Here is a 22,005-nt window from a genome sequence, read left to right on the forward strand (position 1 = left end):
GTGATTGGATATTATACAGAGAAATGGCAAAAAAAAATTCGTTTATTATAAAATTGCACAAATCTTTGTTATTTTAATTGTGTTTTGTTGTTTTATTTAATATTAAACGGAAAAAAATATTTTTTTTGATCTCATGTTTATGTCAATTTTTTGTTTTGTCAACACATGTTTTATTTTTTATCTCCAAAGTACAATAGAAAAATTATGCTATGAAAGTATATAGTTTCGAAAAAATGTAATAACATACCAGGTGTTCCATTTAAAATAACAAAGATGCTACCACTTTAGTACGAAGCGGTTTCAATTAATTTAGACAGACAAAGTCAAAAATCCAAATTTTCAATAAAACACCGGTTCTCCATTTTGCAATTTAAAAACTACACTACAGAAAATAGTATTAATTAAAAACTGCAACTATGCAAACTAAACCATTTTGGATCCTTTACTTTGTTGACGTCTCTGTTTCCCTTTTAAAATTAACTAGATAGCGATCGGTTTTGGGCTTCACTCTGGATTGATTGATATTTTCCAGGTGATTTACAACACGGGAATGTTTAATTCTCTTTTACTTTCAATTCATTCTTCTACTTCTAACTTTGATTAACATGTTCCAGTTTGTTCTTTTTTTTTCTTTAATAAAATTACTTGCTCCAAATTTAATTAAGTAGGTACTTATTTTAATAAAAATAAATGTAAAAACAGCATGTTAATTGAAAAGCAAATTTTTCTTAAGCACGCTTGCTAATAATTTTCATTAAAAAACGAATACATTAATATATAATGACGTTTAGGCTTTTCGAAGTCTCCTTTTTCAATATTAATTTTTCCAGGTTTTAATCACTGTTTAGGTTTCCATGCGACCCTATTCCTAAATAGCCTCTAAATAATACATTAATTTTCCCTTAAGTATATGCTTTTAATTTTCAAATTAAATATTCATTTTGGCTTGCCTTTGAATATGCTGGGAAAGAGACCTGGCAGTTAGAAGTCTATATAAACAACTTTAAAAGGAAATATTCATTTATTCTGCTTCGTCCAGTAAGTGAATCATTCTATTTACGTCGTTTTTACAACGTACAAGATGCGTTAAATGGACTTAATATGTGTAATAAGTTCCATTAAAGATTATTGCTGGTCTAAAAATGGTATTCACAGCCACATCTTTCGAAATTCAAGCTAACCAATCGCTCGTACATGACGGAAAATGGAAAATACAATACGGAATCGATCAAGCCCTGTTGAGCCCTTTGTGGGTCTTTAGATGGCGCTGTCTTCGTCCATTTTCCGGCTCGTTTCCAGGGATCAATAAAGGGCGAAATTATTTTCTCCTCGCTTTAGCGGGCCAGTCGTCACCTGTAACCATTGAACGATGGCTTTTCAAATTGAGAGGTTAAAAACGTAATCCAAGGCAAAATGTAGAAAGCCCGGAAGGTTTTCGGATATTTTCCTGTTGGAAATGAACGAAGAATCGCCCCTTTATCCGATTTTCCACGAAATTCTAAGACCAATCGAAGATTTAGGCTGGATATTCCTTAATGTTTTCTGGGGAAACGAATCAGTAAGTGGATTTGATTAAGTTTGATCTTTTTTCTCTTAATTTTCTTCTCTGCAGACTTTTGAAGACATAATATTGCTTATAGGCACCATCGTGGCTTTTGTAGCCTTTATTTTGTGGTGTTGCTTTCCGGTAATACCTAAAGATGGTTCAAAAGGTGTCCAGCATTATAACAGCAATCATTACAAGGACTGTAACAGTGATGAAAGGTACAACCAAATCGAGTACGAAAGTAAAATTTAATTTTTATTATAAGAGGACCCTATGACAATTTACGTTAATGTAATTTTTCTAATTCTATTATAAATTAACTCTTAGTCAATAACACGCAATATAAATAAATGCCTTGGTTTCTCATTAAAAAATAAAATAGCGCTAATAAGTTTTTCTCTAATACAATAATTTCATATTTCATTAGATACATTTATATAATTCAATGCAAATAAAGGTAGATAATAATTTTAATAGCTAGTGGGCCTAAATTTTTACTTCAATAATATTCAAGTTTATAATGTAGGTATTTTTGAATGTAATAAACTGTAACTAATAAAATTAGGCAATATTAATCAGCAGAATCGCTATGTAATAAATTATTTCCTATATTTTTTTAATAAATATACTATGTAAATTTGCATATAATTTTAGTCATCCCTTATAGTTTTTATTTCAGTTTCATCCCCATAGAGAGAGCTCCATCTAGTTTTAACAGAACTAACTACATGCTACTCTAACCTAGGAATGGGTTTATTCTTCAAAAACATCGATACTGTTATCCCTGTTATCCCATCTGAGCGAAGATCATATAATATAATGTAGTCATTATGATATGATTACAAGTGCTAACTATACGGCCAATCATTTTACAAAAAGGAAAATTAATAATATGCAGTTGGTTAACATACACATGAATAAAATGTTATATCTATAACTATTATTTAATTATGTACACCATTATCACCAAATAATCGATATACAGATCATATATAAATAATATAGGATTTAATATATGCTGATCCCTGCTAATGCTAACCTCATTTTTAGAAAATGTTTTCAACTTTTTACTTTATCTGGGTTATTTTGTTTATTTCTCAAATATATTTTATAAAAAAGTATTTTAAAAAATGTGATACCTGCCAGATCATTCATAGGAGTGACAACTTTCTAATTATTAATAAACAGGCCGACATTAAAATTAATAGCAACAATAAAAACGAGGTAATCATTGAAAGCTTCATTGTATTTATTTTTTTTTGATATTTTATTTACTTACGATTTAAGGAAACCGTTCAAACTTTTCTCAGAAATACCTGTCCAGAATTGACCAATCAAAAGCTGTTTCATGAATTTTACTTTCCTCACCGTTTAGATTATTCCACTAGTGGGATTTTGTGCATTCCAAAAACGAGAGAAGTTTGTAAAATTGTCTCGGCAGCATTTTCTGCGAGAACAACTAAGAAATACTATGTAGCACTTGTTAGAGGTGTACTTTCATCAAATTTTATAGATGTAAATATATCTGTAGGTAAAAGAAGTTTTGGCAATATATATAAAACGGAATAAAATAAAATTAATAATTACTAACTTTCAATTAATTCCAGGGGATGATTTAAGAGAACCCCAGATCCAAAAAATGTGCACTAGTAGTGAAAAATCATTTTGCAAAAATCCTAGATCTGCAAGGACAATTGTGATGGCCTTGGAGCAAGGTATCTATAACAATTACCCAGCCACAAAAATATTGTGCAGACCAATAACTGGCAGGAGACACCAAATCCGTGTTCACTGTACTTTTTTAGGTCATACAATTATAGGAGACTATACTTATAGTAACAGGAAAGATAATAAGACACCAAGAATGTATCTACATGCTATCAAGTAAGAATTGACTTGTGTAGCATATTCATTAAATATAATAATGAAACCTTTATTTTAGATTAGTTTTGCCCAATAAATTAGAAGATATAAATGTATTTACTGATGATCCTTTTACCCATATCAAGGGATGGAAGAAACTTAAGTTATTTCAAAGCCTATCTTCCGGTTATATAGAAATTGATAGATATTCGAATTCATTAAATTGCTTATGATACACATTTCCTGTTTTATTTTCTCCTGTCTTTCATTACTATAAATGTCGGTATATTTATAAAAAAAAATCGATCTCTTCCAAACATCCCTATTTTTTTAAGGGTTATGAATTTTGGAGGGAATTATAAGAATTTTACCGCCAAATTCCGCCATGGTAAAAGAAAGAACAATATACGACATTTTTTTTGCATCATGATTTGCCGCCACAGAATGCTTTAGGAAGAGTTAAGTTCAGTTTAACCAAGAAGTTTTGTATTCCCGTTTAGTTATTCTGATATCATAATTTTAGTCGTAGTCTGAGCTATTCATTCTATGTAATGGGCATAACAGGTCTTTTGCCTTTTCTGGAGGGTGCAACAAGACCATGCCACGTGTCCGAGTTCAGGGGAGGCACGGTAGCAGTTGATTCATACTGCTTACTACATAAAGGAGTTGCGGCCAGTGCCTTCCAACTTGCCAACAATCAAGATACAGATAAGTAAGAAATTTAAATTAATTCCTTCCAATAAATTTTTGACACTATTTTGTTATCTTAGTTACGTGAGGTATTGCTTAAAGTATGTTAATATGCTTCTGCAACACGATATACGTCCCATAATGGTATTTGATGGACGTAATTTACCCGCGAAAGCAGATACTGAATTAAAAAGGCGCGAGTCGAGGCTTAAAGCCAAGCAAATGGCTAAGCAACTGACTCAGCTAGGGAAAACTACCGAAGCCGAGACGTATTACAAACAGTGTTTAGAAATTACGCCCGAGATGGCACACAAATTAATTGTTGCTTGCAGGCAAAAAGGCGTTGATTGCATTGTCTCACCCTACGAGTCAGATGCTCAACTGGCCTTTTTCAGCATTAAAGGTGTTGCACAATGCATCCTAACAGAAGATTCTGATCTCTTGGTATATGGTTGTGAAAAGGTATTATTCAAACTGGACTCGCGTGGAAATGGAAAACTGGTCGAATCACCCAAAATTCCAAAAGCGATTAGAATGCGCGAGGACCAGTATTCATTTGAGAAGTTCCGATTTATGTGCATATTATCGGGTTGTGATTATGTACCATCATTAAGTGGCGTAGGATTAAAGAAAGCCCTTGACTTCATAAGAATGATCTCAGACACGGACCCAAATAGGGTATATTGTATATTTAATAAATTCAATAATATAAATTATTAGTATTTAATTTTAGTTCCTTAACAGAATCCCGACGTATTTAAAAATAAAAGCAAAAGTGACGGAAACTTACAAGGACCAATTCATGGTAGCTAACGCAACGTTTTTGCACCAACTTGTATTTGACCCGTACAGAAAAGCACTAATCCATCTACGCGACCCTGGCGAAATGGGAACAGATCCCAAATATTTAGATTCCCTTGGGGAGAAATTTGAAGACCAGTTGGCGTATGGAGTGGCAATGGGGAACCTCGATCCCATTAGTTTTACCAAAATCGATGCTTGGGAACCTCGAAATGTATGTTTTAAATTCGTTTCAAGTACCAGTACTAATTTTTGATTGTTTTTAGGTGCCACAATACAGTATTTGGTCGGGCATTTTTACCCGCCGTAATAAACGAACACAGAAGAATACTCTTGATTCCTTCTTGATCCGACTAAAACAACCACTTACATCATTTGTATCATCAAAACCAACTCCCGAAAATACTGACACACAACCATCAACTCTTGATGATGATATTCAAATTATTGAGCCCACATAAAAAAATATAGCACTGTGTACCTTAACTAATTTAATGTTTAGTAAAATTTTTTAATCAATCTTTTTTATCAATGTATGTGTAATTGTTTGAAATATAAATGTTCCTGGAACAAACAGAACTACCTGGTTTAACTAAGTAAAAGTAGACCCCATAAGTGGCACCAAATGTGTTGATTTACGCAGAGTTGTTAATCCTAAGTGCGGGTGTATATGCGCATCCGTCGTGCGTCGTTCCGTCACTCCAATGAGGTTGAACTTTGATTATGTCATTTTCAAATAAACCAATCGCTTAAAATTACCGAAGGACAATGCATGACGGATGCACGTAAACCCAGACAAACGCTACAATAATGTGGTGTATCAATAAATTTTAGTTAATCTAATTTTTATAAACATTCTGAACTAAAACACATCCACTTACTGAAAATTTTATTTCTTATCAAAAAGTTTTTAGTAATATTACGTACAATCCTATCAGTTATTTTGTTTGTAATTAAGAAAATGTTTTTTATATAATCGTAAAATAAGATCTATTCTAAAAAATGTATATGTCAAAATTAAAAAGTATAATATATGGTAGCTTGAATCAGAGATCGGTTACACCCAGAAGTTTATTGAAAAATCCTCTTGGGTAGAGTTATATACACATATTAAGTCCAGTTAATATTTATCAACTAATTATAAAATACCCTATCACCAAAGATTATTTTTTATCTGGCCAGAGACGCAGCGAAGGGAAAGGATCAAACAGCCCCAACTTCATTTGGTACCTATTATTATAAGTCGATATTTGCATGAAAATCGCCCCCACATCTATCACCTTCGCGATGCCTCTGCATCTGGAGTTTGATAAGAACAAAAATTCCGAAAAATCAATATAATTTGGATCGTGAAACTGCATTTCCGATTTGACCCTCAACTTATCTCTTCAAAGTTGCAGTTGAAAACGCGATTTCATAAATCCCCTTGTATATACATTTTAGAATTGCCCTGGTTTAAAAGAAAAATATGCCACCAAAAGTACCAACAAATAAAAAAAAATATAACAACTCTAGTTCATATCAATTTTTTCACAGACAAGCTTTTGTTACAATTATCGACTAAATATACCTAAAATAGATCTGACAACATATACCGGGTGCGTCTCAAAAGTGGCTTGCCCCTATAACTTTTTTTAATTTTTTTTTGTAAATGAAAAAACGAGATTTGGTATGTTAGTATACGATATAAATTAGGATTGATTGATGTATTCAATTGTTTTTGGTTACTTCCTGTTTCACCGGAAATGACTACAACTTTTGATTTTTAAATGACACCCTCGGTATTTTTTTACTTTATTTAATAGAAAATGGCACTCTGAATGGAATGTCATATCATATGCCAACTTTTGACATTTTCGCATATGGTTTATTGAGAATTTGACTCGAAATACCAAGTGTGTGGTATCAAATTATTCGTAAAAGTTCTTTTTCCAAATATGTTAATGAGCCACCGTCGTTCCATTTGGAAAAATTGAGATATGATTATAAATACGATTTGGGCATCTTTTAACTGGCCAGGATAAGACACTAAAAACATTAGACGATCAAATCAATTTTTCCTAAGCCTAGGTGATTAAAAATTAGTGTTTTTAACATAGCAATGGCACTCTAGATTGAAATTTAAAACACGATTTATATGATTTATTAAGCGAGAATGTCAAAAGTTGACATATTATATGTCATTCTATTCAGAAAAAATACCGAGGGTGCCATTTAAAAATCAAAACTTGTAGTCATTTCCGGTGAAACAGCAAGTGACCAAAAACAATTGAATACGTCAATCAATCCTGATTTATGTCGTATACGAACAACATCGTTTTTTTATCTGAAAAAATAAAAAACTTATAGGGGTGAGCCACTTTTGAGACGCACCCGGTATCTGTAACTAACGGGGGATGGGGCACTGAAATATATATATTAAAGGCGTTTTTTAAAAATATATACGGAATTTCAAACGCTATCCCCCGTCAATGATACTGTAAATCAATAAAATAAATTTAACATCAGTCTAGCATTGAATTAATAAGTCTAGCCTATTAAACATAAATTAAGACCCAACATTTCCAAACCTACTGGGGGACGGGATACTGAAATCGACTTCGTTTATTTAAACAAAAACGTCTAATTTCGAAGGCTATCCCCCTTTAACGACTACAAGAAATAAAAGAATAAAATTAAGATCATACAGCGATATCAACTTAATTGCCATATACATATATTAAAAATAAATTAAGGCAAACAGTTTCCAATCTAGTGGGGGATGCGACACTGAAATATATGTAGGAATATATAAAAGGTCGTCTTATTTAAAAAATACACCAAGAAATAAAACGTATCCCCATTCAATGCTTCTCTGTAAAATAAGGAAATTAAATTAACATCATAAGCTAGTATTGAATTCGTAAAAATATCTATTAAAAATAAATGAATTAAGGCCCCTTTTATACTAATCGATCACCAATGCAGCTGACGCGTAGCTCACGGATGAATCGTTCATGTTGCGGCATTGACTGGATTGAGCATATTTTAAAAACTTTAGACTAGCATTTTGACTATTATCGTTCCTGAGTAACTCTTGTATTGCCTGAAACAACCCAACAGTAAATAAAAAGATTAATCGACTTAAATCTCCACACACCTGAAGCAAAATTCCTATTGGATGTCTACCACATATAGTGTTCCCATACTTTTTTAAGTAATTTGTGAACTCTGTGGGGTTTAAATTTTCAATGATATTCATTCCCTAAAAAGTGGCATAATTTATTCCATAAAAAAAATGGACAGAAGTATATACACAGATCTTTTCCCATTATATAAAATTATAAAAGGCCAAGGTAAATAGGACCAGGTAACAGAGTAGTAACAAAAAAATAAATATAAAAAGATTTTCTCAAACCTACCACACGATCTAATCCCTCAATTGACTGATAAATGTTTCCATAAGTCCTGTCATAATATGTATATCTAAATCTATTACCCCAATGACAAAAATCGGATGAGATAATGAAGAGATTTTTAGGATCAGCCAGATACGGTGCAAGAATTCGTCCATAATATGCTTCTCTTTCTGGACTCAAAGAACCAACAAGGATAGGAACAATTGTAAACTGATTTTTAAAGCTAAAATTTCCATATCATTATGCCTATTTAAGAGTTTTATTGCAAAATGTATATGCATGCTTACTTTTCCATGACCTTTGCTATATAAGGTAAATGCATCTCTATGCTGTGCTCGTTCTCATCAGTATCTAGGTCCATCCATTCAAACTGGGCAGTCTTTTCCAATTCATTATTAACTATTTCAAAGTTGAAATAAATTGTTAAAGGCTCTGTATTATACAGGGCGAGTCTTAAATAGGTGCAAATATTCTTAGAGGTGGTATATTTCGACAACAGAAACAAGGTAATGGGTTTCTTTAGTGAAATTTTGTGTTTTTTGAAAAATGTTTAATTTTAATATCTTGATAATGCGAAAACATAATGGTAGAATAAATTTAGAGGAAGGGAAAACAGAAAAAAGTTTGAGAACCACTGGAACTATTTTCAAAGTAAAATATCTCAGTTATTTTGGTCTTATTTGAAAATATATTTCTTTATGGAGATCTACTAACTCTGAAAATATTTGCAATTAATTCAATTACCTGTTGTGTCTATGTGTAAGTCATAAAGAGGAGTTTTATATTTGTGTGCACTAGACAAGGCACAACCTGACAAACGTACATGATGCGAGGGTCCTAATATAAAAACTCTACGTACAACTACAGGACTTATTTGTCTATAAGCGTGACCGCCACAAGCCCCACAATACTGATATCCTGCATGTCTAAAAATAACAATAAGATCTAGATGCAGATTTAATCAGGTGATTATGATAAGTTTTGTGAACCATTTATGATACATACGGGGCAATGATAGCCCGTGCTGGGCCATGAATAAGGTCAGCTTGGTTTAACCAGTACTCAAGTTGTCTGGACAATTCAACTCCTAAAAGAAAAAAAAAAAAATACAGGTCATTGCCTTGGCAGGGACAAAACGACAACATTATTAAACAGCTGATGTCTGGCGAACATTTTTTCATTCGTAAGCAGTACCTGAATCGGTATACCAACTTCCGGCATGAACGGCTCTTCTAACAGGCATGTCTTCAGTCTTTTAATTACAATTAAATATTCTAGGTAATAAAATGTTATGTCTATTTGTATAATTTTATAGACAAGCTTGCTAAAGAAGCAGATTAAATATTTAAGCGCAAGCGCGATTATAAACACCATTCAGGAACAGATGAATGAAAATCAGATACAGGTTTCTGCGACGAAAGTTTTTCTGGGCCCTAATTTCATCTCGAATGAAGCGACATCTTCATGGGTTTCTGTAAACAAAAACTGACCACAGAAAATATATACTGACCCTTTATCTATGATACTGACCGATGATACTGACATTTTAACACTGACAGCTGACAGTGACAATCCCAACAATCACCTAAAAGAAAAATGGTTGATGTATGATATTTAGTTGATGCTTTTTGCTATTAAATTAATGAAAAAATAATGCAATTTAAATTGAAATGGATTCAAATGGGAAGAGAGGTTTACCACTGTTAAGAGAAATCATTAGAAGGCAACGTGAGGACTCTGATGTAAGGAAACATTTCATTAAGGCAGCTGAAAGCTATTGACCACTAAGTGCAACTTAACAAATTACTTTCTTATCGAATTGGAAACAATTTAAATATTTTGCTGGTGTTTATTTTTATATTAGTAAATAACACATATCGTATATTCGCTTAAACAGGTAGTAATAAAGGTAGATTATGAGTTACTGTCACTAATCAGACTTTTGTCAGAATTATCAATTTTTGTTGCTTAAAATTCTTTTTTTTTTTGATATTCAAAAAGATTTTAATGCCTCCTGCTTTGGATCTAAACTATACAGAACCAAAAGTACCTAAAATTCAACCCCATGAATATATAACACTGACTATAACACAGGTATTTTACATAATGCATTTTTGTACATTCATATCTGGTAATATAAGATAAATACTTGTTAATCTATTATTTTCTTTTTGTAGGGAGGAGGCACAGATTCTCCAGACCTGGATTTTCTTTATGATGACACTGACTGCCATGGAAATGAAATTGCTGAACTTTATAGTTACACGGAGCAGCCTGAATTACAACTTAATGTCAAGGTTTGTAGTATATTTTTCCTTTGCTTTCTAGTACTGTCTTTTTATCTGTAGGCATTTGAAGACCAAATGGAATCATATGAATTGCCCCCAAGCTGGCAAAGATTATCAGTAGAGAAGCGCCATTCTGTAATTATGAAATTGCTGGATCAACTGGAAAGTTCAAAAAAGCCACTTAGAATGAGGAGTGCCAGATGTATCCTGTACATAGCTCAAGGGTGTTGGGCTGAAATGCAATCTGATACAGAACAACAACACTGGTCTCGAATAAATTCCATGCTACTTTATCAAAATGGTGCTTTTAGTGCGTTTACTGATCTATTAAACATAGAAATTGAGTGAGTAGTTCATAGTTCCTCCAAGTGCATTAGTAAATGAATGTAAATATTGCTGTGATATATTTTTAAGGAATAGCACTGCAGCTCATGTAGCTATGCGAAAAATAGCTGTGTCACTAGCTGATTCTCAGGATCTTAGGGTTATTTTGTCTGTTCTATACACCATCACTGAAGTTATTAGAAATGAAAAAGCCTGTGAAAACAATGAATATAAAGAGGAGGTTGATTCCTTTTGTCATGAAATAGGTAAGATTTTAAACCTAAATAATGGATGTGCTATTTATTTTTTTTTCTCTTTGTAGGAAATGCTTATGGAGATGAATTATTGGTAATAAAGCTATTAGGTATGGTTACTAGGTTTTGTAGTGGGGCTGCACCACATTTTCCCATGAAGAAAGTGCTTTTACTACTTTGGAAGTTATTGTTAGTCTCTCTTGGTGGGATGGCAACTTTAAGAGTAAAGTAAATCTCTATGTTTTAAATAATTGTGCTTAATTAAGACATATTTTCTAGGATTTGAAAATTGAAAAGCGTAAAGCAACAGGTTTAACTCCACTAGATGAAGATACAATGGAAATAGCAAGGACAATGAGGGCCTCTTCACCTCCAGCAAGTGCATCCGATTTACTTGAAGCACAAAACCAAAAAAGAAACACACGACCGTTTAGAAGGGTAATTGAACTATTTTTTTGTAATGTATGTAATAGTAATAACATTTGTTTCAGAGCTTGATGAAGCAAAGTAGTCTGGATGATCAAGAATCATTAGGAATGGAAATGGAATCAAATGTGGGTAATGATAATGGTGATGATTTACCAGATATGACAGAATATGATGAACGACGCCCAAGTGACAATAATGAAGCTGGACAAATGTTCAGCAATCACAATGTTATTGGGTATCACCATCAAATGTCACCTCTCCCTCAACATGATCTTTTACCAAGAGGTCTACCATGGAAGCCAAAAGTCAGACAAAAGGATATTGATGCATTTTTGGATACTGCTAGAATGAAATTCCTGGGGTATACTTTACCTGGAGACACTACAACCTTATTTGGATTACCAGAGCCTATTCATGAAGGGCTGAATATCCTTAAAGAGGTATAATTATTAGAATTAAATGCCATATATTTAGATATACTTAAGTATTTGTTTTTGCAGCATGTGTATACTTCTTTGTCAGAACTGCAGATACAAAAGGAAGAGGAGATTGCAAGGAATCCAATGTCTACAAAAGAAGATGAAGTTGAACTTACACCTGCTGAAATACTCTATCAAGCTATGTTACCTAATTTACCTCAATACATGATTGCTTTATTGAAAATATTGCTGGCAGCTGCTCCAACATCTAGAGCTAAAACTGACTCCATCAATATTCTAGCTGATGTCCTCCCAGAAGAAATGCCGTAAGTGATTTTTATGCGTGAAAATATTTTTGATGACTATTAATCATTTCTAGTATGACTGTGCTTCAATCAATGAAACTAGGAATTGACGTTAATAGACACAAAGAAATCATAGTGAAAGCTGTTTCAGCAATATTGTTGCTCCTTCTAAAACATTTCAAACTGAACCATGTCTATCAATTTGAATTTATGTCTCAACACTTAGTCTTTGCTAACTGTATTCCTCTTGTATTGAAGTTCTTTAACCAGAATATTATGGCCTATGTTGGAGCCAAAAATGTGTATGATAAAGGAAATTATATATTTTATATGAAAACATTTGAAATAGTATATTTTTAGTATTCCTATACTGGATTTTCCTTCATGTGTGATAGGTGACCAGCCAGAATTAACAGGTGATAATTTAGAAATAGGAGATGCAGCTCCATTTTCATGGAGGAACATGTTTTCTTGTATAAATCTGCTCCGGATTTTAAACAAACTCACCAAGTGGAAACATTCAAGGATTATGGTGGAACTTTCTTTCTTCTCCTAAATATTCATTTTGGAAATAATTCTATATTTTAGATGCTGGTGGTGTTCAAATCTGCTCCTATCTTAAAAAGAACGCTGAAAGTTCGTCATGCCATGACGCAGCTTTATGTTCTAAAACTTTTAAAAATGCAGACAAAGTATTTGGGAAGACAGTGGAGAAAATCAAATATGAAGACCATCAGTGCTATTTACTCTAAAGTCAGGCATAGACTTAACGATGATTGGGCTTATGGAAATGGTATAACACCTTTTTTGTTTACTTCCCTGTAACTTTTTTCTTTTTCATTTACAGATTTAGATGCTAGACCTTGGGATTTCCAAGCTGAAGAATGTGCTTTAAGAGCTTCCGTAGATCGCTTCAACAATCGCAGATATACCCAATTAAACGTAAGTTTTGCCATTTTCATTGCTAGCTAAATTATGCATATTTATATATTTTTAGGATAGCGATTTTGAACCTGTGGATAATTGTTTAAGCAGTGTACTAGGAACTAATCATGAACTATCTGACAACTTCAAGAAGCACTATAGCCTTTGGTTGGAACAAGAAGTGTACGGAGATCCTATCGAATGGGATAAATTGTTATTAGATGAGAAACAAAAGTAAATCCTACGTCGTCTATCTGTCACACCATTTATATTTTTTTATACCTAAATTATATTTATTTTTCTTTTAACTTTATACACAAATGATTTATCATTGGCCATTTATCATTTTTATTTTATTTATATCAATTACAGTCATGATAAATCCAAAAATTATCGATTTTATTTTAAAACAGATCTTTTGTTATTTTGTTAAATGCAAATTAACATTAAAATTAACTTGTAAAAATAAACCACATGAATAAAATGAATAAAATAGTTGAAATGATTGATTTATTAATCAAATTACTATGTTACTGTTTCTCTTTTAGGAAACAAAAAAAAAAGTTTAAAAAGCCTTTACCTGTAAAGTATTGAGAGAATTAATTATTCAATTTTATTACAATCTGTAATTATCCCGGCGCATTCGCCATTTATTAGACGTATTTAAAATTTGATTTTTTGTATATACAGGGTGTCCCAGAAATAAGTGCAAGAAATTTAAGGTGTGGTAGATCTCGATAAAAGAAGACTATTTTCTCTTTATCGTTATATCGTTAAGTCCAAAATATCGGAGTTATTTTACTTTGAAAATTTCCAAAAAAAAATGATTTTTGGTAAAATTTTGAGAACCACTGGATCTTTTCTGGATTTTCTTTCTTGTAAATTTAATCTACTACCTATGTTGCCATATTATCAAGAAATTATATTTTTTAAATAAGAACTAAGAAAAATTTCAAAAAAATTTCCAAAAAATTCCGAATTTTAAAAAAAAAATTCGGGGAAAAACCTCATAGGCGTATTCTGGGACACCCTGTATAGTAAATAACGACTCATGAGGTATATAATTACTAAATATCTTGAATTTTAAAAAGCAGAAATATTAGATGCATTATCGATGGATGATTGTTTAGTAATGGATTAATAATTAATTCTAATTAAATAAAAATAAATGTCTTCAAATTTTTTTATATTTAAATGAATTTAAGGATGTCCGTGTCAAGTGAGTTGAGAAATTCCATTTCACAAAGCTTCCGACTACATAATTTCTCAATTACTTTTCATTTCAAACAAGCTATTTGCACATAAAATGCGACAAGCCCATAAGACAGATTTGTAATTCGCCCGCGACACAAAGTATCCATTGTTGTTTTATTTTTTCGAAAGTGACTGTTACTGCTTTGTATTAAGGAAAATCTCGCTTTTGATTCTTATGGGAGGTATCGAAATATTCAGCTGATTAAGACATGAATGGCATACTTACATATCAAATATATCCTCCCAATTAATTTATCATTTATGAAGTGATTAAACCCTGGAACATCTTGTTCTTCGTATTTCTAAAGCTAAAAATAGTCCTTTGATTAACTGAGTCAAACTGTATCGAAAGTTTATTTTTTAACTTCATAAATAGGGTATATGTTTACCTAGCTAGAAGTAATGAATTATGAAATGGCGCTTAATAAAAAAGGGAACTTGAAAAATTTATCGGAAGATTAATTTTGCTCATCGTTGCGAAAATACTTATATCAAAGCGGAATAGTGCTAATTAAATGGCTGAGGTCAACTCCTGAAAGGTTGAATGCTTGACCTTTTATGAAACTAGGATTAAAATTACCTATTTTCAGGCTGGGATTACTTTTCCGCAGATTCGACAAGTTCATTTCGGATATTTTCACTCTCTATTTTGGCCGTTACAATTCGAAACAATACACAGCATATATTTACCGAAACACTGATATTGGAGAAAGCTAGACCTTGAAAGAAATTTTACACATACCTACCAATATCACATTCTTATCTCATGAGTATTAAAATTCTGTCAAAATGGAAATTTAACTTTTCATTTTTACTGCTAAATCTTCAAGATATTACTACGATTTTTTTCTTACTTATATTGCAACAGGATATCATCTTGGAAACCGCTTTATTACATCCTGTTTCTTGCGTTACGAAATAGTTTGCCCCTTATTGTTACATAGTTTCTTGAATCATATGCCCATTATTTCGACATAATAAGCCATAAACATTTATGGCTAACTTTAAAAAGTAATATGTAACATCAGAATCTCAAGAAGACCCATGAATCACATAATTCCACCTTTATGTATAATTCCTATACATTACATTAACTTAACCAAGATAACAGGCTGTAATAATTCTAGTTTCCCAAGTTAAATCAAGCATGACAAGTTGTAAAAACCACAAAGTGAAGGAAAGAGTTCTACTTAGTTATTTAATTTATTAAATAATATGGATGGCCACGCTCTGTTAAGCAGTACGTGTTATTAATAGGCTACTAATATGCATTTCAGTCACACGCATCATTATTGTTTTTCATTCATGTTATAGATAATATATTGAATAAAATATTATGTAGTTTATAACATAAAATTTTCACAGATATCTAAAGGATATTTAAACTTTAACATGAAGTAAAAGTAAAAATTTGAGATTATACGCGTTGTTTATTATGCAGATAACGTAAAAGCCGAAAAGATTTTTATTTCGATTACACATAGATTAATATTCTTCGCGGAAGCTCGAAAGAAATAAAATTTAAACTTGTTTCTGTGTTATTACAGAAGAAAGTTAAATTTATACGAATTTCAAAAAGTATCTATGCTGGTCTAGGACATCCCTGCATACCAATAAAGAATACATTAGATTTAAGTAGAACATATCAAATTATATGTCTAAATTTTCACTTAAAAATTCCATTAGTTAAATAATATAAAAAAAAACTATTGCATTGATATATGAGCTGTTATTTTCGAAAGTGGGATAAATCCAATTTTTTAAAAAATGAGTTAGGGGCAATTTCAGTAAGATATAGACACATTCCTCCCGTATTTTTAATCATACATTCAATGGAGTACGATTTTTTTCATAAAGCCAATAAAAGGAATGTTTACTATAAAATGTCACAAAAAGTCCATTCTTAATAATTATAATTAAAATAATTTTCTTGTTGTAATTATTATTGATTATTGCTACTTCAGTGTACACTGCTCAAGACTATTATAATGAAATAAAGGCTTGCCGAAAAAAAAAATAGCATTATCATGTATGAAATGAAAAGAGAAGAATTTGTCTCAACCAAATCTCTAGAAGAGGTAAAAAAATACAGACGGAGTAACTGTAAACTGGCTTAAAATATGATATGTTGGATGAGGTTTACAAGGAATGAGCTTCATTTTGAGTCTAACGAGCCTAGTTTTATGGGTTCATTTTGTATGAATTGAGAGGAGAAGACTCTCAATAATATTCATACAATCCTAATACATACTTTATTTAGGTTTGCATTTATACAAAATTCCTAAGTTTTTTATTATAGGAGCTGTCGATGCCCGACGCGTTGTTGCCGGGTCCGTATAAAGTAGTAGGAAAAGTTCCTCTCTTCATAAAAATACGTAAAAATTAGGTTTTGATTAAAAATATGATGAGCGTAATAATCCTGCAGCCGGGTCTTAGACTAGAAGAAATTGGTGTGTAAGCTTTGTGTAGATTTTATGCAGGCGCATAATAAAAAAATGGCAGTGTTATTATTTGATGACAAAGACCTTTAAATATTTGGTGTGAAAATTTGCGGGCAACTACGTCAACGCGTATTGGCAATAAATTGTTATTTATGGAGATATCATAATAGTCTGTGATACTTAAAACCATACAGCCATGCCCGCTACTTTCATTATCCTACTTTCTCTACGGCCGCTTGACGTTTTCCGAGGCAAAATGCTTAAATCTTCCTCTTCGCGCCACTCAGGTGTAATATAGGTGGGGAAAAACGACTCATCTCAGTTAAAATATTGTTAACTGAATCTATATATTCTACTTATCCTGCTGGCTCGATGATATTTCCCAAAAAACTACCTCACAACACACACGCCGGCTCAAATACGTGGTTTAATGTTGTTTTTGTGATTCCATCTCCCTCTTATTGTTATATGCAATCGTCATGCGAACACAGGTTAGTGTATTACATGTGCAGTTTAGTGTTTTTTTTTACCATACCAGTGATTTTTAGTTTTTTTTTTAAATACTTATTAAGGACTGTGCTGTTTGTTTAAAAAATTTATTCGTAGTGAAATGTTTTTTTAATGTTATCAAAGGAAATAAAATAGTCGGAAAAGATAATTTATTAGGTAAAAAAGGTATAAAGCATAGCAATGTTGCATGCCATGCAACAGTTTGTGTGTGCATTTATTTTTTTTGTTCCAGTTACACGTGGGTGTATACCGGAAGTAACGTACATTGACGCAATGTCTTTAATTTCTCTTTAAATTGTAAAAATTATCGTAACTTTTTACCCGTACTAGCAGCAGGAAATGTAGATAATAGCCCTCATGTTAGTACATACATTTGTTTCGAAAGCCGGTTATTTTTCAAATTTTACATTAAAATATTAAAAAAGGAAAACGCTATACTCATTTAAAAATCGGGCTGAATGACCGGTAGATAAATCTGTTACAGCCGCCGAATAAGAAATGCAGGTTATTGAAATGAAAGTTGACCCTGACTGTGAAAGTAAATTCATTACCAGATATCCGCAAGTATATTATTAATATTTATTTAAAGGCGCAGCACGCCTATATGTAATACTTATTTATTGTAAAAAAAACTTGAGAGTGACACTAATTTCCAGTGTATTTTTTTAAATTACCTTATTTCAGTTAATTACTAGTTTATTGAAAACTATTTTAAAACTTCTAGAGCAATAGAAACAATAATCAAAATTAGTTGTTAGAATTGCACAACATTTTTCATTAATTTGAACTTAGCTACTTTTTTTGCTGTACACCTGCAAATGTAGAACGAAATCTTACTTTCTATAAATTAAAATAAGTTAGCGTCCCCTTTTTTCCTACTTTCGACAATTAATTATTATATTTTACGAAACTCATTGGGTTCGTTATCTTTTTAATTTGCTCGTCGTCATTATTCTCGGTCACGCAAAAACATTACTAAGAAATAATTTATTTTCAGGTGCTTCTTTTGTTGCTGTGCTCGACGTTGAACTTCGTTGTAGCCGTTGTGAATACTGGACAAACGAAGACAGCTGTCGAAGAATCCTCTGAAAACTCTAGTGGAAATAAGGAAGAAAATAGTGGAAGAAGACCTTCGGAAAGCAGCGAAGACTTGACTCAGGAGGGTTCTGAAACGAGCAATCGACGTGAAGCCACTGACCATTCTTATTTGCCACCTATATCAACCAGCGCTTTAAATCTACCCATTCCGGTTTACGGAGCACCCGATGCTCCTTCCAACAACGTGGTTTACCCTGCGCCACCTCCAGATGTCCCGCCAGCGCCTCCATCCTCGCTGTACGGACCTCCAAGCTTAGGTAAAGTTTACGGAGTGCCTCAGGTTAATCCTTTGCCACCACTTGCACAAAATTATGGACCTCCACCTATAAAATATGGCGCCCCACTTAATTTTGGCAAATACCCCTTGCCTTCTAAACCAGTATATGGACCTCCAAAACTTTCCTATGGACCTCCAGTAAAACCTTTCAAATTTCATAAGTTTCCTCAGAAGAATTTTGGTTTAAAACCTCCAAAACCGATATACGGTTTGCCGTCTAATTACAAAAACACAATTAACTATAATAATATAAACTTTAACAACAACAATCATCAAGCACTGCACACAAGTTCATTTTCTTCGAGCAACAGTCTTTCCTCTCTATATAACGGCTTATCAAGTCTCAATTATCAGTATGGAGCACCAGTACTGCCTCCAAAGCCAGCTCTTTCTGTACAATACGGTGTCCCGAACATAGGAGTGTCAACCAGTTATGGAGTACCAGAAAAGAACATTGTAGAGCCTCCAGCCTTTGCTTATGGTCCGCCTCAACCATCTCCAAATCCAAAACCGCCACATCCAGGGGCACCAGCTCCTCCAACGCCTCCCGATATTAAATACGACGGCTGGCAGCCCATTCCTGGGTTAGTTTCTAAGAGGCCTGTTGAGGAAGTTCACCAATTTAGTTCCCAGGGGGCAGGCTATGATTTGTCTCCCCCACCTTTAAGTAGCAATTACGGAGCTCCTCAGATATCTGTGGACATAAGTCACGAAAATAACGGTTTGGGCGATTCATATAATGCTCCAGTCGTTAGTTCAGGAAATAAAGGCGTTACAGACTCCTACAGTGCTCCTCTAGGAAGCGTGACTGGGTCTGGGGGAGTAGTCAGTTCATCGTTTAACACAAACCAAGGTTCCTCGTCAGTTTCACAAACAGATTCTCACAGCATAAGTCTAGATTTGTCATCGATAGGCTTGGGTCATGGTGCCGACATTCAGAGTAGCGTTGGTTATGAAATTTTCCCTCAAAGTTCTTCAGGAATAAATGGAGACTCTCAGATTAAGTTAGATGCTACGTACGGACCTCCCCAAGCAAACATTGTCGGTTCGAGCAGCTCCAGTCATTCATTTGACTCGTTCGGGCCATCGTTCCAAAACAGTTACAACCAACAAGGTCATAAAGAATCTGGATTGAGTTTAACCGTAGGCTTAGTTCCCCCTGGAGGTACCTATGGAGCACCTCCAAGCAGTCAGTATGGAGCTCCATTACATACAAACACTCACACTAATTACAAACCTGCAAGGAGGCCTATTTTACATAAAGAACCTCTTCCTCATGGTGTATTCCAAAATATAGCCAAAGAATCTTTCCATAAAGACTTAAAAACATTTGGATCCGGATCTAGTGACTCTTATCTGCCTCCACCGCCCTCATCCTTGCCTAGTACGTCATATGGCGTTCCTAGCAGTAATGCTGCTATTTCTTTCCAAAATCTGGCACACGGATCTTCCACAGCTGGCATAGATCATCACTTACAACTAGAAACTGTTAATGCTCTTCCTTTGACGAGTTACACTAGTCCCTTAGGCTCTATTGATGGAAGTTATGGCATATCTTCTTCAGGTGGTTCCAGCGTAGGGTTAGATTATTCACAACCACCGATAACTATTGACTTAACTCAAGGCAAACAATTCGGACTATCTCACGACTGTAATCTTCACAAACAACTTCAAGTGCCATCCTTAGCTTACGGAGTGCCATCAGCTGATAGCTACACATCTTCTCTTTCAAGCCTCACAACCAACATCGCCATCTCTCAACCTCAGACTGTAGTTCCACAACCAACTTATGGAGTACCGCAAGGTCACATTTCTGTGCCTTCCGCGGAATATGGACCGGCAGATTTAGATCACAGCTCGTCTGTTAAGTCTGAAGTGAAAGCAAACACCGTGAGCGAATCAGAGGAAGAAACACATGGAAAGAGTTATGGAAAATCCGTAGCGGAGAGTTTTGGTCCAAACAGCGAACTAGTAGAGTCTCAAAGTATAGATCTAAATAATATTCCATTACAGGGAAGTTTAGGAAGTTACACGCTTCAAATTCAGTCCTCTGATGGAGGTGTTGGAGTAGTACCGCACACACAAGTTTTGAATGAAGGACTCTTGCAGTCCATTCTCCAAGCTATAGAACAACCTGGTCAAAAAGGAGAAAATAAATATCCTATAATATTACAGCCAAGCGTTCAACAGAAGAGTTATGCACATAATAGAACAGAAAGCGATTTTATCAACAATCAGCCTCAAGCTTCAGAAATAAACGAGGTAATCGTTGAGGCACCAAAGGAAAACAGTGTTGAAGATAATCCCGAAAGCTCAGACAATGAGGAAACTTTACAATTATTAGATACAAGTAACATAGCTCTTTACTACAAAAAAGAAGACGACTCTAAGAAGAACGAAATCGGCGATAAGTCAGATGAAAACAAAGTGGACGACGAAGAAAATTAGAAAAATATTAAGTGATAATATGTAAAAAAATAATTGCTCAAGTTTTGTTTGCCATTGAGTGTTTTGGAAGTCTCGTTAATTTAAAAAAAAATAAAGAATAACATTTATTTCTTATTGTAAAAAGAGAAAAAATAAGTTATGAAAATGTTATTGCTTTAAGTTGTACATAGGAGAAGCATTTTGCTTAGTTAATTAATTTATTTGTCGTAAGTTTTATTTATTTATTCTTTTTTATTATTATTATTTAAATAAATGCTTTTAAAATAAAGACATGCGATGTTTGTTTATCTCCAAAAAAGTCCTATAGGTATTTCTATTTTTTTTATTCAACTATTAATGTCATTTTAACATAACGTCAACGGTTTTTAGAGACGTATTTGTTGAAAAAAAACTAAAGTGTTCTTGAATAGTTAATTTATATATTTTTTTATAAGTTTTTTTCTTTGTTCTTTATGTTCTTTTGCTTCTGACCGCGACAACGGGAAGATACAGGGTGTCCCAGAAATAAGTGCAAATATTTTTAGGGGTGGTAGATCTCGATAAAAGAAACATATTTTCTCTTTATCGTTTTTCAAGTAAGTCCAAAATAATGGAGTTATTTTACTTTGAAAATTTCCAAAAAAGTGATTTTTTGCTAAAATTTTGAGAACCACTGGATCTTTTCTGGATTTTCTTTCTTGTAAATTTAATCTAATACCTATGTTGCCATATTATCGATAAATTATGTTTTTTAACT

The 22,005-nt window shown here is 33.1% G+C and overlaps 5 protein-coding genes across 10 annotated transcripts; 4 read left to right on the plus strand and 1 right to left on the minus strand.

Annotated features, from left to right (window-relative positions):
• Nucleotides 1-2,431: 2,431 nt before the first annotated feature.
• Nucleotides 2,432-3,646, plus strand: LOC115875111 (RNA pseudouridylate synthase domain-containing protein 1-like). Of its 4 annotated transcripts, none has more exons than XM_030890504.1 (5): nucleotides 2,432-2,770; nucleotides 2,834-3,077; nucleotides 3,154-3,261; nucleotides 3,352-3,430; nucleotides 3,477-3,646. In XM_030890504.1, exons 1-5 carry the CDS (start codon nucleotides 2,600-2,602, stop codon nucleotides 3,640-3,642), a joined length of 768 nt encoding a protein of 255 aa, XP_030746364.1. In that variant the 5' UTR covers nucleotides 2,432-2,599; the 3' UTR covers nucleotides 3,643-3,646. The 4 variants fall into 4 exon arrangements, with proteins under 4 accessions (XP_030746364.1, XP_030746365.1, XP_030746362.1 ...); XM_030890505.1 differs by having other exon boundaries at nucleotides 3,489-3,646; XM_030890502.1 differs by having other exon boundaries at nucleotides 3,154-3,430.
• Nucleotides 3,647-3,796: 150 nt separating this feature from the next.
• On the plus strand, nucleotides 3,797-5,479 carry LOC115875112 (exonuclease 1). Its single transcript, XM_030890506.1, has 4 exons — nucleotides 3,797-4,121; nucleotides 4,180-4,777; nucleotides 4,833-5,114; nucleotides 5,167-5,479. Exons 1-4 carry the CDS (start codon nucleotides 3,961-3,963, stop codon nucleotides 5,359-5,361), a joined length of 1,236 nt encoding a protein of 411 aa, XP_030746366.1. The 5' UTR covers nucleotides 3,797-3,960; the 3' UTR covers nucleotides 5,362-5,479.
• Nucleotides 5,480-7,177: 1,698 nt separating this feature from the next.
• LOC115875114 (protein MEMO1) lies at nucleotides 7,178-9,703 on the minus strand. Of its 2 annotated transcripts, XM_030890510.1 has the most exons (7): nucleotides 9,493-9,698; nucleotides 9,304-9,385; nucleotides 9,043-9,224; nucleotides 8,586-8,697; nucleotides 8,302-8,521; nucleotides 8,040-8,144; nucleotides 7,180-7,985 (listed from the first exon to the last, which is right to left on the minus strand). In XM_030890510.1, exons 1-7 carry the CDS (start codon nucleotides 9,539-9,541, stop codon nucleotides 7,848-7,850), a joined length of 888 nt encoding a protein of 295 aa, XP_030746370.1. In that variant the 5' UTR covers nucleotides 9,542-9,698; the 3' UTR covers nucleotides 7,180-7,847. The 2 variants fall into 2 exon arrangements, with proteins under 2 accessions (XP_030746369.1, XP_030746370.1); XM_030890509.1 differs by having other exon boundaries at nucleotides 7,178-8,144; nucleotides 9,493-9,703.
• Nucleotides 9,704-9,854: 151 nt separating this feature from the next.
• Nucleotides 9,855-13,743, plus strand: LOC115875113 (striatin-interacting protein 1). Of its 2 annotated transcripts, none has more exons than XM_030890508.1 (13): nucleotides 9,855-10,040; nucleotides 10,476-10,595; nucleotides 10,647-10,930; nucleotides 11,001-11,176; nucleotides 11,233-11,387; nucleotides 11,444-11,602; nucleotides 11,656-12,033; nucleotides 12,094-12,338; nucleotides 12,392-12,619; nucleotides 12,678-12,849; nucleotides 12,906-13,110; nucleotides 13,165-13,259; nucleotides 13,315-13,743. In XM_030890508.1, exons 1-13 carry the CDS (start codon nucleotides 9,969-9,971, stop codon nucleotides 13,477-13,479), a joined length of 2,454 nt encoding a protein of 817 aa, XP_030746368.1. In that variant the 5' UTR covers nucleotides 9,855-9,968; the 3' UTR covers nucleotides 13,480-13,743. The 2 variants fall into 2 exon arrangements, with proteins under 2 accessions (XP_030746368.1, XP_030746367.1); XM_030890507.1 differs by lacking the exon at nucleotides 9,855-10,040 and adding an exon at nucleotides 10,257-10,392.
• Nucleotides 13,744-17,199: 3,456 nt separating this feature from the next.
• LOC115875116 lies at nucleotides 17,200-21,474 on the plus strand. Its single transcript, XM_030890511.1, has 2 exons — nucleotides 17,200-17,427; nucleotides 18,444-21,474. Exons 1-2 carry the CDS (start codon nucleotides 17,416-17,418, stop codon nucleotides 21,267-21,269), a joined length of 2,838 nt encoding a protein of 945 aa, XP_030746371.1. The 5' UTR covers nucleotides 17,200-17,415; the 3' UTR covers nucleotides 21,270-21,474.
• Nucleotides 21,475-22,005: the final 531 nt, after the last annotated feature.

This window comes from Sitophilus oryzae, unplaced genomic scaffold (genome assembly GCF_002938485.1).
Source record: "Sitophilus oryzae breed Bouriz unplaced genomic scaffold, Soryzae_2.0 scaffold_1318_pilon_pilon, whole genome shotgun sequence".
Taxonomy (NCBI): domain Eukaryota; kingdom Metazoa; phylum Arthropoda; class Insecta; order Coleoptera; family Curculionidae; genus Sitophilus; species Sitophilus oryzae.

Excerpts from the sequence above, each read along its gene's own strand:
- LOC115875112 (XM_030890506.1), top strand. The coding sequence starts at position 3,961 with ATGGGCATAACAGGTCTTTTGCCTTTTCTGGAGGGTGCAACAAGACCA. Across the intron at positions 4,122-4,179 it reads AACAATCAAGATACAGATAA|TTACGTGAGGTATTGCTTAA; the intron begins GTAAGAAATTTA and ends TTGTTATCTTAG. Across the intron at positions 5,115-5,166 it reads ATGCTTGGGAACCTCGAAAT|GTGCCACAATACAGTATTTG; the intron begins GTATGTTTTAAA and ends GATTGTTTTTAG.
- LOC115875111 (XM_030890502.1), top strand. The coding sequence starts at position 2,600 with ATGTTTTCAACTTTTTACTTTATCTGGGTTATTTTGTTTATTTCTCAA. Across the intron at positions 2,771-2,833 it reads ATAGCAACAATAAAAACGAG|GAAACCGTTCAAACTTTTCT; the intron begins GTAATCATTGAA and ends TTACGATTTAAG. Across the intron at positions 3,078-3,153 it reads AGATGTAAATATATCTGTAG|GGGATGATTTAAGAGAACCC; the intron begins GTAAAAGAAGTT and ends AATTAATTCCAG.
- LOC115875113 (XM_030890507.1), top strand. The coding sequence starts at position 10,306 with ATGCCTCCTGCTTTGGATCTAAACTATACAGAACCAAAAGTACCTAAA. Across the intron at positions 12,034-12,093 it reads GGCTGAATATCCTTAAAGAG|CATGTGTATACTTCTTTGTC; the intron begins GTATAATTATTA and ends TTGTTTTTGCAG. Across the intron at positions 13,111-13,164 it reads TGATTGGGCTTATGGAAATG|ATTTAGATGCTAGACCTTGG; the intron begins GTATAACACCTT and ends TTTCATTTACAG.
- LOC115875114 (XM_030890509.1), bottom strand. The coding sequence starts at position 9,541 with ATGCCTGTTAGAAGAGCCGTTCATGCCGGAAGTTGGTATACCGATTCA. Across the intron at positions 9,225-9,303 it reads GCACGGGCTATCATTGCCCC|ACATGCAGGATATCAGTATT; the intron begins GTATGTATCATA and ends TGTTATTTTTAG. Across the intron at positions 8,522-8,585 it reads ATAGCAAAGGTCATGGAAAA|CTTTAAAAATCAGTTTACAA; the intron begins GTAAGCATGCAT and ends TGGAAATTTTAG.